Here is a 14,040-nt window from a genome sequence, read left to right as displayed (position 1 = left end):
ATAAATGTACACACGACAACCACACAAAAAAAACGCGAACATATTCGTTTATATTTTATTCACGGTTGTTTCACAATTAAATCAAACATCGATATACTTCCATTTGCAAAAAAAATATACATACTTACATATAAGTATTGTAAAATGATTATGATTGTTATGGGTGGAATAATATATGTTTTACACAGTTCTGTTCATAGTTTTGATATTATCGTAGGATATTGTAAAATGTCTACCTCGTAAATAAAGAATAGATTGCCATGTTACACTTACATGATTAAATATATATTCACCAGACTAACTGTTAAAATACCTATAGAATTGTATTTTTTTATCAATTACAACATACCATTACATTTTGACATGTTAAATAAACATGATATGTTAAAATGTCTACCTATTTATTTTCGTACATAGAATAGGTACAATACGAGTATATTAATTACCTATGTATTTTTATTTTTATTCTTTAATATTTATACAGTTTTAATTACAATTAAAAAAACTATTTGCTATGACGATTGGTTTACCATCAAAAGGTCAATGGACGATGAAAACGTTTATTGAATTAATTAATAGGTAAGTACTATAAAAAAAAAATCATTTTGGTGTGAGCGGTGTGACTACAAATTACTGTATTTTTAGACTTGTAATAACAAAAAAAAAAAAACTGATCGCAATAATGATGGTTGGTATTTAGTTTAATTACTATACAGATGTACGAATGCGCTTAAATTTAATAAATAATTACTGATTACAGTTCCTCGGACAATGAAGATACAGTTAATAATAAAAATATATATGTGCGTTTGATTTATAAATTACGTTTTTTTCTGAAATTTAAATTCCTAAAAGTTTCAACTCGATTATGGACAACATATTTTGACTTTTTACATTTAAATATTAATTATTCTATTTATTGTTGAAGTTTAAAAAAAAATTTTAACTGTAAATATACATTTTTTGATTACATTTTCACAGTGGTTTTTTTTTCATTAAGTAACATTAATGTTATAAAATAACATTTAATCTATAATACGCTTAAATGATATGTTTTTTTACTTATATTTTAAAGCATAATAGTGATAGTGTATATAATATAGTGTGCATAAAATGTATTATAATTTATAACCAATATTTTCATATCATTATAAACTAGCTCTATATTGTATAATAATTTTAATTTAGTTGATATTTTTTTTTTTTTTTGTTATTTTTTGTGTATATTTATGTAGAGTGACCGATTTTTTTTTTCCCAGAACAATTAATTCAATGAGTGTATACCATGTAAAAGTGTGTTGTGTATACAGGGTGATTCGTTAAGTTTGCTTCTACGTTTTTTTCTTCAATAAAGCATTTATTTAAAATACGATTTTTGAAATTTTTAAATATACTCAAAGACCAAATTTTTAAATTCTTGAGATTTTTCGTACTATTTAAGAAACATCTTTGTTTTTCAAACAAGAACCCTTTTTTTCTACTATAAATTATTTAGCAAAACATTTTAACATGTTAAAATTTTAAATATAAACGAGTAAATATTGAGCTATTTAACATTGTGTACCTACTAAAGATAATAAGTAGATTCATGATAGAAGATTTGAAATACATGGATCTACGACGACTTAAAAATGTTAATAATTTATAATTTGTAAAAATGGCTCAATATTAGTAAATACTACAAAAAAAAGTAATAAAAAATAATATATATTTTTATTTTTGTAAAATTGAAAACTATTACTCACGGTATAAACACCTTAACTGAGAAATTAATGGTTCCAATTTTGAATTAACATGGTACATCAACATTTATATATATATACTAAATAGTTGACAATAAAAGAGGGTTTTCATTTGAAAAACTAAGTCTGTACCATTACGAGACACAAAAATATGCTCTTTATGAATATTTAAAAATTCTAAAAATCAGAATTTGAATAAATCTATTACTGAAGTAACAAATGTGGATGAACATACCTGTGAATCATCCTGTATGTGTACAAGACCTCGACCGAATGACGGAGACGGTCGTAGGCCGTTCTAGACGGCGGCGCTCGGTCGTTCGAAGGACGTTACGTAAACGTCGAAATCGTATTTAGACAAATACATACATACAAACGCCGCACTGGAGAGTTCCGTATGAGCGCATGGAAATTTCGATGACGATCTTATACACACGTACAATATATTATTATAATATACCCGACAGAATTCACTTTCTCTTATGTCGTACGCGGAGAACAAAAGGTACGGCTACGACGAACGCGGGTCACGGTGCTCTTGGTAATATAATAATATTATTATTATTTACGTATGAACGACCATCGACGGTGCAAGCGGCGGCGGCCATTGCGTTTTGACCGTAGTAAAACACCGGAAACCGATGTACCGGATTCTGCCGCGGCCGTCGTCGGGTTTTTCATAAAAATTCTCCGCGCGTTCGTTGACACGTCTTCTCACTCGATGTGTAATTTGTTCTGTATACCATCCACACACACAATCACACAAATTTAAAAAAACTCAACCACCGAGAACGGCTATATAGTTCTGCGAATCCGTCTCCATGTCGTTAAACCAACTGTTTACGTCGTTACACATAATATTATTATACCTACGACTATAGCATGAGTAATCGTCTATTAGACATAGGTGGTCAACTGTATTATTCTATGGGGGACTAACTGTCACCCAAAGCAATGTATAATATTATAAAAAAATATATTTATACATATCGATTTTCTCATGTAGTGCCTACCTGTATATAAGGTATACTATACGTTACATATTTAATGTTATATTATCGCATGGTAGCGGTTATATTTGTGTTCATTATTATGTAACTGAGGTCTAAACCATGGATTATTATTCGGTTTCTCCCATCACCGTGTTCAATCAATTTCGTCCACCGTATAATATATACTATGTAGGTATGTATCATATGCATATATAACAAACAATGTACTGTCATAAAATACACAATAGTTTGACATATTATTATAGGCACCTACGTGGTCATCTACAGCCTGACTAATAATATTATCTTTTCTTCGCTTTCGTTTTGATTTTGTGATGTGATAAAATTAATAGTCATTTTAATCATCGCACTAGGGAAGAATTTGGGTAAGGTCAATCGTATACATAATGAATGTAAAATATAATAACATGCTATAGACGCGTAAGTATATTGTCCTATGTACAGCATATAGTACCCCACACTAACTTAACTCTCAACTACGGTTCTAAATCCTAATGAGTCATTTTACAAAAATATCTATAATTATAACCAACTAAAAGAACAAATAATATTAAAAAGAAGAATTGTGACATCGACAATAATGAACAGATCATTTTTTAAGTTATTATAGTAGATCATAGTGTTAACTATATTATTCATATTATATTAATATATTTTTGTAAAAATGTAATTTTAGGAATTTAAAATTTAAAAAAAAATGAATGAACCCGCGAGAACACAGTTTTAGCTAACAAATTTTAATTCAAATACAGATATACATACATTTAGATAAAATATGAAAAATAATTAAAAATATAAAAATAATTTACCGATTATGGTGATGATAAGCAGCAGTAGAATATTCATTTTAAAATTAATCCTCCACATCGTATCTATTGTAGGGACGCTCAATCACATTTTTATGTCAAACACACTGACCGCGACGTTTTATGTACGTATATTTTCAGACAGAATATACGTTAGCGTACAACGCACACGCGCACAAACACACGCACTACACAAAACTTGAATTTAAAAACAATACTTAAGTACTAAAGTTATTAATTTGTTTTAAGACAAACGAGAAACAATGTCAACAAAAGCACCGTGTGAGTAAAAAATTAACTGGGCCAATCGGTCAAAGTTGTGTTCTTCGATGTTATTTTTATTAAAATATTAATAATAAAAAAAAATGTTTATAAATCAATAATAAAAAAAAATAAAAAAATCACCGATATATTATTATTATCATATATACCGAGCTAGTAACGGAAACTTAGAGCGCACGCGGTATATCGTCATAGAAAGACAGCCAGAAACTAAGCCGGGCGTTGAAGTCACTGACACTGTGTGCGCGGCGGTGATGTGAAACTCGAAACGGTTTTCCCCTCCGTTACCCAACCGCACACGCCGACAGCAGTAGTCTATCCATAGACCGTCCGGCAGATGATGGTTATAGCAAACTAACTGATAAATATTCCTCTCTCGCTCACACTCCCTCGTAAAAAAAAAAAAAACGAGCAGACATATTCATTTATATATTATATACATGTATATACGCGATCGTTGTTAGTGTACGAGAGTATGCCAAAAGCATATGACTATATGCTTATGTATACAATATACATATATATATATATATATATAATATATAATGAATAAGTTATAGATATATACCTACACGTAAAACGACTCTTTGAAATTCTTCGACGCATTTATTGTATATGAATGCAAACAATGATAATATATAATATATATACAGTATAGTTATATACTTTAGCTGACTATAAAAATTAATCAAGACGGTCAGCTAGAAAACAATTCTAAAATGTATAATGATTAAGGAACCATTTCGATTTTTTTTTCACTTAAATTCTTCTGAACATCATCACAATTATAGAGTTTAATTGACAATAGTCAGACACTCAGATCTAACTATAAGGCCTTATCGAGGAGAGTTTTTTTTTTACGTAGAGACGTGTCTTCTGACAGGTGCTAATCACATGTTGTTGACCTCACGATTCACTAAGGTGCATAATGCATTGTACACCTATACAATACCTATACAATATATAGTGCTTATTACGCGTATATACTTCTCAAGTATATTACCAATTTACAATTTATACTGTATAAATGAATTTTATTATAATAAATATATGGTTCAATAATACAACGGAATCGAAATAACACTGTCAATCAACAAAATATCGTTTTATATTAACATATAATATTCTTAAAGTACTTAACTAAATTTCTCAAATTATAGTTTTATACCAAAATTATTTATATAGTTGTGCATACCTGTTGGATGATCAAAATTAGAAGATTTTTTTTTTATATATATAATCGAACCTAACATTGAAAAACTGGAATATGTATACATCGTCAGTTTTTGAAAAAATTGTATATAATTTATTTATTTTTTTAAGCAATAACCATACAGATTTAACATTTTTACCAAATATTTAAATAAGTATTTTTCAGATATAATATAGTTTTACTACCTAAATTAATTAAAAATGAATTAAATATTTTTATATTTATAAACCAAAAAAATTTTAATTTAAATCAACACACCTCATTTTGTATAATATTGAGCAATGTTTCTTTGTGATATTTTCTAATAAAGAAAAACTTACAATAGAAAATATATTTGACTCTGAATTTATTTCAGTTAAGCATTTCAATTAAGAATATAAATAAGGCATCGATTTTATATTTTAAAAATTATTTCAGTATTTTTATGGTGGCAATTTTAATTTATGAAAGATGAGAGGAAAATAATAACACAATTTAAAAAAGCCCGAATAACAATTTAGATACAATTTTAAGTTGCTCAAAACTTTGTGCAAAACTACAAGCAAAAGATTTTTTATTTGGACAATTTATAAAATCTTAAATATAAATTTAAAAAAATATTACATACTTTAATTTTTAACTGTCAATCAAATATGTGAGGTTTTGAATTATTAACCTTTTAAATTTCCCTTTTTAATAATATAAAAAATGTGTATGGTATTGAACAGTCTAAAATGTCCAGTTATGAATGATAAGTGTGCAATTTTAAAGGATTCCCGGCAATAGTCACTGTTAAGAATGACTGTCTTATTAAAATTGCAATATTAACGATACACTTTAGTCATCTTCTAACATAACGTGACTTACACCACATAAATTTAGTAACTACGATTATCAATTTCATTATATAAATATTTTTTATAAATCAATTACATATTATACATATATCATTAATTAAATTTATTTTTTATATTTATTGCAAAACGATTGTAAAAATAAATTAAGGTTTTGAAATTTAAATAATATTATTTTTGACGTTTTTTTTTTTTTTGATATTTAATAATATAGTCGTTTGTCAAATATTAAACACAAACATTAAATATCTTATAAAAAAAAAAAAAATCATACACCAAATAGATATAACCATCATAATTTTATTAGTTTAGGTACCTATAGTTTATTATATATTAGCTCATTTAATGACGGAAGTAACTCTTGTTTAAAAAGAAATCCAATCATTCATGATTGCATAATTAAGAAAGTATCAGTATTAGTATACTATTATTATAGTAAATTATGAGTCATCATTTAATTTTACGCGTGTGCCGTATAGATACAACTAAAACAGGTCAGGGTCGTTAGAAAATCATTAAAACAGTTAAAATATTCATTAAACTATCCTCTTGATTAAAATTAGTTTTTCTAAAATTCAAAATCAAGTTTCAATTTTAAATAATCATAAAATATGATCGTGATCCGATTTATATTATTAATTTGCAGTATCAATAACGTTACCAGACAGGTACAAACTATATAGTGGTATACTAAAAAAATTAGATCGACATTATAATTATAGTTATTAAACATCCGCGACACAATAGGATTTGATAAAAAGTTTTTCGATGCTATGAATTCGGAACAGAAATCGAATCGAATTCGATTGCAAATCTAGGATAACTACTACAGCAAAGATACATCATTTACAATACCTATAGAATAATATTCGGACATTTCTTTAAGCACATCAGATTCAAATGCCGTTATACATTTTATACGCTTTGACGACACATATTTTCAAGATGTCATTGCAGATTTGTATATTATTATATATTATACATATGTTTGTACCGTTTACATTATTATCTACCATTGTTGTTTCGGAAATACACATATAATAATATAAATTGTACAATATGAATGAAAACATCGATCACTAGGTATACAATCCTTATACTTCAGTGGACCAAAACCTTAATATAATAATTTAGTCGCGATTATATTTGTTTGATACGTCTCGATCGATCGATATATCTTGACGTTTTTTTATATAAATTCGTGTGACAAATCGGTAAATAGGTATCGTATTATATTAGATTTATATAGATCACATTACATATGACTATGCATGGTAAATTGGTATGTATACCGATAAACCTATGTATAAATAATATGTATTATGTAGGTATAAGTTATCTATACGATGTCTCTAAATAGCCAAATAATCAACAATATTTATTTTTTAAACGCATTGAAATCTTCATGCAATCTATTTATACGGTGAAATTGGTTTTATACGTAAATTATAACGAAAAACTATTTTTTTTTTATATATACTTATATTCCATATAGGTTTAACTAATATATATATATAGGTGATTTATTACACAAGCTAATCCTTATTTTTTCTTTAATAATGAATTTATTCAAATTATAATTTTTGGAACTTTAAAATATATTCAAAGACCATACTATTTATAAAAATAACTTGAATTTTTCATATTACTTAAGAAGTGTCCTGTAATTTTACGAATTTCTGTTTTAAAATGAGAACTTTTATTAACACTGTAATTTACTGGATAATTTGTATGTACCTAATTCACTAAGACTTAAGATAGTTTAAATACATTATAGCCCAACGAGCACTACAATTGAAAAATCTTACTTTGTAATAACTAGGGCTCATATTTTAAAGCATAATACGCAACTAAAAAGTACACGATTGTTTTAAAAAAGCAAATAAAGAAGTATATTTATTTTTTTAAAAAAGCAAAAAAAGCATGACCAAAAATTAACATGAATTACCTAGTTATAAAAATGAATAAAAATTTTTTTTAAAATTAATTTAAACTAAAAAAAGAGAGTTAACTAATATGTATTTACCTAGATTTGAAGTACTGAAACAGGCTCTATTATCCTATAGAATATTTAACATTTAACATAAACAACGAACTCTCAACATCCACTGAAGTGATCGGTGCATACTTCGCATAAAAGGTTTCAAATTACAACACTAAATCTTAAATTTTGAAGCGATCGATATCGATGTTTAAGGCATACTGATCGTATAGGTACGTTTAGGTACTGCGTATATGTAGATCGATAATCTATAAGTTTAATATATTTAATAAACAACCCGATAACAAAAACAATAATAATCCAATGATCCGCATTTTGGGTTTTTACATTTATTTTTAATTCAATATTGTATTATTAATATAGTAGCATAATAAACATTATATAAAAATTCTAAAGCTAAAATAACTAAAAAAGCAACAAAAAAAAGCATTTACATAAAAAAAAAAAACGGAAAAAAGCTAAAATAAATTTTTGTACAAAAATTAAATTTCTATCTCATATAATATGAAAAAAGAAGCATATGCTTTAAAATCTGAGCCCTAGTAATAACCAATTCATTCATTCAATTTACTTTTAAATTTAAACGATAATCCTAATATTTTATAATAACTATATTATATTAAATTTTATACTACACGAGCATAGACAGTACAATGAAAATAATTGCCAACTGTTAAAAATGTCTTCTGTACATGTTACAGCCATGGTAACACTATAGATAATGTGTAATAGATACTATGATTAAACGTTGTAAGTTTCATAAAACTACGTACAATCATACCACTCCAAGCACAAAGTACATTTTCGAAATTTAGCTGCTAAAAAATATTTGTTAAAAATAAAATATTTTACGAAATCGTTTTAAACTTGTCATCTTATTCCACAATAAATTCACAACATCAATAATAATCGGCATATTAGTATAATACACTAGCGATATGCCTATAATCCATTTATTAAATTTGGACTGACTTTCTAAGTGAGTTCTCGTCACGAAACAACGTATTACTGCAGGATCAGGCACTTTGGGGGAAATTGACAATATGGTCGGGAAATTAAAGTCGTAGACATAACATTGCAGTACAGATAGTCAAGAATCTACTGATAAAACGTCAGTACAAGCACGCAGCCGAATATAGAGCCCTAAGCTAGCAATGATCATCATACTGTGCCTGTTATCTATATAGATCAATAATTAGGTACGATATCTATAATTTGAAATCGATAACATTTATACATTAATAATAATGTTCATTAAATATAATTATAATTATAAAATTCTTGAACATGAAAATAAGTTAATAAATTAAATATTTTATAGCTATAAAATAATTTAAAGTAACTACCTAAAACATTGTCAACATTCATTCTATAATTTTACGTTTGAAATTTGAACACTCTTTACAAAATGATAAATATAATTATCTGTTATTCAAGTTTGAGGATTTTATAAATTATAAAAAATAATATTGACAACCGGTTACAATCACAAAAATACTTATTATTTTTAATAACTTACCTACTTATGATGACAAAGCTAATGGTACAATGTATTTTTTTTTTACTGTTACTTTTTGACAAACATGCACTTGGAAATTTGTTTCCAGTCATCATATTGTTATACACGGAATGCAACTATAAATGACCTTCGGTAAAACGGCTTGTTGTAGACACCGGATAAATACCACGACTTCAGGAATTTACTGACGATCGAAATATAACCATACGAATAACTGTTCAGTTGAGATTAATGTTTTGAAGATTTAGTCTCAGCCTCGGCGATCCACAACGTTGTTCCGATGAATCAGTGATTCATTATTGTAGGAAGGTAATGATTATTGCTTGTACATGCGATTGACTTGCAGATAATAAAAACCAACGTTAACATAAGTCCCAATAATACTTTGGATAGACATATAAATATCATACCTATACGACTAAATCGCATATAAGGAGAATGATAAATAAATAAAAATCAAGGAACTCTTTTTGCTGTATAGTTTATGTGAGACGTGAGTGAAGATACCTCACAGTTTTGAAAAATGATAAATTACCTACTGTATACAAAGCATACTAAGATACTAAGCAGAGATAATTCCAGTCTCTATAACTAAAAATATTTTATAATTAATTTATAATAAGTGTTTTTATAGTAAATTATCTATTAGTTTCATAATAGTTATACAGTAGGATAAACTAAATTTTGCTAAAAATATCGTTTATATTATACTAATTATTATTCATTAATTATTTATAAAAATTATTGATGCTAACTTAATGTACATTTCGATATACTTTATGAAATTATATGAATAAGTCCGTGATAAATAGCTTGAATTTAATCTAAATATTTTAAAAACTAAATTTTATATAGAAAATTCAAAATATTAGTAATTTACAACGTATATGACTAATCGTTACATCATAATGATGACAAGTATTAAATCTATACGATAAAAAAATTTTTAATTTATAAAAATAAAGAATAAAAATAGAATATATTTGAATATATAGAAAATTCTAATATATTATTTTCGATCTTCTAAAATGACATTAATAGTTTATTAATTAATAATATAATATGCAATGTAAAACCAATTTGTTGATATCGGGTACTAACTATATGCTAACTGTCGACATTATATCAATTTGTATATTTTTGTATTCATATAATTATATGAAAATTATGTAAATTTACATTAAGTAGATAATATACCTTATTAAAGTTAGAATAGTATAGGTATATAATAGAAAATTATTACATTATATTATATTACGTACTGCAAGTAATTTACTTCATGTAATACTAAATTCAAACTTAAACTATTAAACTACAATTTTTATTTTTTACTTAGAATAAAAGTATAATAATTATTGTTGTTAAATATTATCTAAATAGAGTTAGTTATAAATTTAACCTGTTTAGCCAGTTTTATTTTATAAATATAAACACATAATATGGTAGTCTTCAACCTTTAAGAGTTCAAGAACACCAATTTAAGTGATATTTTAATATTTTGCCAATATATAATTCATTCTATTATAATATGGCGTGCAAACAAAAATAATTGACTATCAAAATCACAAAGATTTCTTTACAACAAAAGTTTTACTTTGATATTAATGATATTCATTGCCATATGCATGAAAGACCCTTGTACCCGTGTGAAAGAAAAGTAATTATATACCCTTTGCATTCACACTATACATAATAGTGTACATTATATTGTACTTATTTGAGCGATACACATAATAATGGAACAAACAAAAATCATTCATGAGATGAGAATGTAAATTACACCGAATACCGGTACCTTTTGATAGAATAGCAACTATCGAAAAATAATTTAAATATGTAGAAATAAGTAGATAAAAATGTGTAAAAAACAACCAACATCGTATAAAAAATAAAATAAAACCATTCAAGCCAGACCAGCATTAATTGTGTACAATTGTCTGGAAAGTACCGCAAAAATTTGTTTGTATTTTGTTGTTTTATTTAATTTAAATAATTATAGAAATGTGACTAATAACAATTTTTAAATTAGCAAAAAAAAACAAAAAGAAAAGTAACGTGTCCTACGATGATTCTGGTTTACACATTTAGTGTTATGATTCCCATATTATACAACTTCGACTTCATACACCACGGGCCAAATATATTGAAAAGTTTACTATGCGGGCCACACTTAAACATTTATTGAAAAAAAAAAAAACATTTTTATAACATTTTATTTATCACACATATAAAACCATCAATAATATACTCTTTTCGATTACGGTCAGAAGATAAGACACTATCAAATGTATACCATTCTTTAAGATAGTTGTGATAGAAAATCAGTATTTTCCAATTCGTTTTATTATATATATATTTTTATTTTGTTGATTAGAAGTCGCGGACCACAAAAAAATTAACTACGGGCCACACGTGTTTGACGTGCCTTCCACACAGTGTATGTATACATGTATTATGATGCATTAGCTGATACATCAACGTTATTTGTTTACCAACGTATAGTTGAAATTATGCATTTAAATAAATTAAACATAAATTCGTATAAACGTGAATTAAAAAAAAAACAGTGGATAAAAGTATAACCAAAAGAGAAGACAAAAAGGCGAAATAAAGGCGAACAAAATAATTTTAAAATCATGTAGTTTTTTTGTTTTTTTTTATATTGATATTAGATTTATATAAATTAACTTTGAAATGTTTACACTTATAATCTATACGTCGTGGATGATACAAAAAAGTATACATTTAAGAAGAAAAACAACATAGCGATATGTACTAATTAGTTTAGCACTATAGAGATTAATCGTAGATTTTACATGATACAAGTTATTTCAACATAATAATGTACGTGAGTTCTACGAATTATAATAAATATTTTATGCTCCAATATAGCAGACAATAATAATTTATTATAATATAATAACAATAATAATTATAATAAAAAATGAAGAATAATAGCTATAATAATAATAATAATAATAATAACAATAATAATAATAATAATAATAAATAATAAATAATAATAATGATAATAATAATAATAATAATAATAATAATAATAATAATAATAATAATGATTATATTATAATATTATTTATATTATACTGTAGTTAATTTATAATATTTTTGCTAAGTACTTACATTTTATGACACAGGTATAAATCAATTTACCTGGTGTAATCGTTTTAGTTATTCTTTACCCTCACAGTTCGTACCCTTTAGTGTAAAAATTTCGTATTATTTTAACATACACATAATTAATATTCCGTGTATATTAGTTTCAATATAATACTTATGGTACGTAAAAAACAGAATCTAAATACAAACAACCCGCCGTGAAAGTGTTTTGTTCGTCGAAATTCGTCATTACTCATTACACATGTATACGAATATTGTACGATAAAAAAATTGTAATAAACAAAAAATTATAAACAAATATTATAACACAATCGACTATCTAAGAATAGAATAAAATCGTAATGGAAATTGAAATTTTTTGAGCGTTTCTATAAGTAAAATTTAATACGAGTAATATAATAATATTATATACTTATACGCTATATAATTAGCAATTTAATGAAAAAAGGCACGACTATAGATAATTTAACGTTGGCATCGTCTGTCTTAAGCATTACTTACTTAATTCTTTTTAACAAAATATTAAATGAACGATTATTATACATCGCCTTAAAATTTACTTATTTTATAATATTATTATAAACAAAGATAAAAGTATAATAATGTATATATATTTATACATATAAAAAAAAAATTAAAAAAAAAAAACAGGGCCACAGTCTTTTTATACTCGAAGAGTAAAACAGTTATATAATAATATTAAATATATTAATGTCATTTTGTTATTATATATTATAATAGTTGCATGTAAATGTGTTTATCAGGCAGATTGTCAACAAAAATAAAAAATAATAAGAACCATTTTATGTTAAACACATTGTAATATTATAATATAACAAAAAAATACCTTTTACCAGGCAAATGAGTATCTGACGTCTACTTCGTGTAAGCCCGGTAATTTTTTTTTTAATACGTCCACCGATCGAACCGTCGCTTTAGTGCTATTCAAATTGAGTTTTTTCAAATTTATAAGACCTGCGAAAATCAATTTCGTTAAGCAATGGTAAAAACAAACAAATATTTTACACGCGTCTTACTTATAAGCGATACAATTCCCCTGTCGGTTACTTTAGTCTCGCACAAGTTTAAAACTTGCAAGTTGGTCAGATGATCCGATATGATTAATAGTCCGGAATCACCAAACTAAAATGATTATTTTGGTTTTTTTTATAAGTTTTTAGTTTTTATGCGTTTTGTAACCGTTTTTAAGAAGTAACACATACCTGAGTACCCCACAGATTGAGAACTTTTAAAGATGGTAACTTAATCAACGTCTTGGCACAAGTATCTGTTACATTGGTAAAAGCCAAGTCGACCGACTCTAAATTACCGAAAGGACCACAATCAAACATGGAATTCAGGTCCAAGTCAGTGCCTCGGGCCGGTAATGATAAGTTCTGCGGACCTCCTTTTCGTTGCTAAAAATGAAATTAATACAATTTGCTTATTAGAACGCATGTGGCGAAAAAACTAGTTTTCCAAAAACTTATTT

The 14,040-nt window shown here is 26.0% G+C and overlaps 2 protein-coding genes across 5 annotated transcripts in view; both read right to left on the bottom strand.

Moving 5' to 3' along the window:
* LOC114126396 (uncharacterized) overlaps positions 1-4,098 on the bottom strand; it is a 36,007-nt gene extending 31,909 nt beyond the window's left edge. The window contains exon 1 of the mRNA XM_050202992.1: positions 3,565-4,098. Coding sequence (XP_050058949.1) covers positions 3,565-3,622 — 58 coding nt within the window. The 5' untranslated portion in view covers positions 3,623-4,098. The remainder of the gene's footprint in view (positions 1-3,564) is intronic.
* A 7,951-nt stretch (positions 4,099-12,049) lies between these two features.
* The window catches only part of LOC114126398 (C-Maf-inducing protein-like), a 37,003-nt gene continuing 35,012 nt past the window's right edge, over positions 12,050-14,040 (bottom strand). For all 4 annotated transcript variants that reach the window (XM_050204492.1, XM_050204493.1, XM_050204494.1 and 1 more), the window contains 3 exons: positions 13,772-13,966; positions 13,586-13,691; positions 12,050-13,523 (listed from right to left, as the gene is read on the bottom strand). In XM_050204492.1, coding sequence (XP_050060449.1) covers positions 13,399-13,523; positions 13,586-13,691; positions 13,772-13,966 — 426 coding nt within the window. In that variant the 3' untranslated portion in view covers positions 12,050-13,398. The remainder of the gene's footprint in view (positions 13,524-13,585; positions 13,692-13,771; positions 13,967-14,040) is intronic.

This window comes from Aphis gossypii, chromosome 3, assembly GCF_020184175.1.
Source record: "Aphis gossypii isolate Hap1 chromosome 3, ASM2018417v2, whole genome shotgun sequence".
Lineage (NCBI taxonomy): Eukaryota > Metazoa > Arthropoda > Insecta > Hemiptera > Aphididae > Aphis > Aphis gossypii.
This window is presented reverse-complemented; position numbering and strand designations above follow the sequence as displayed.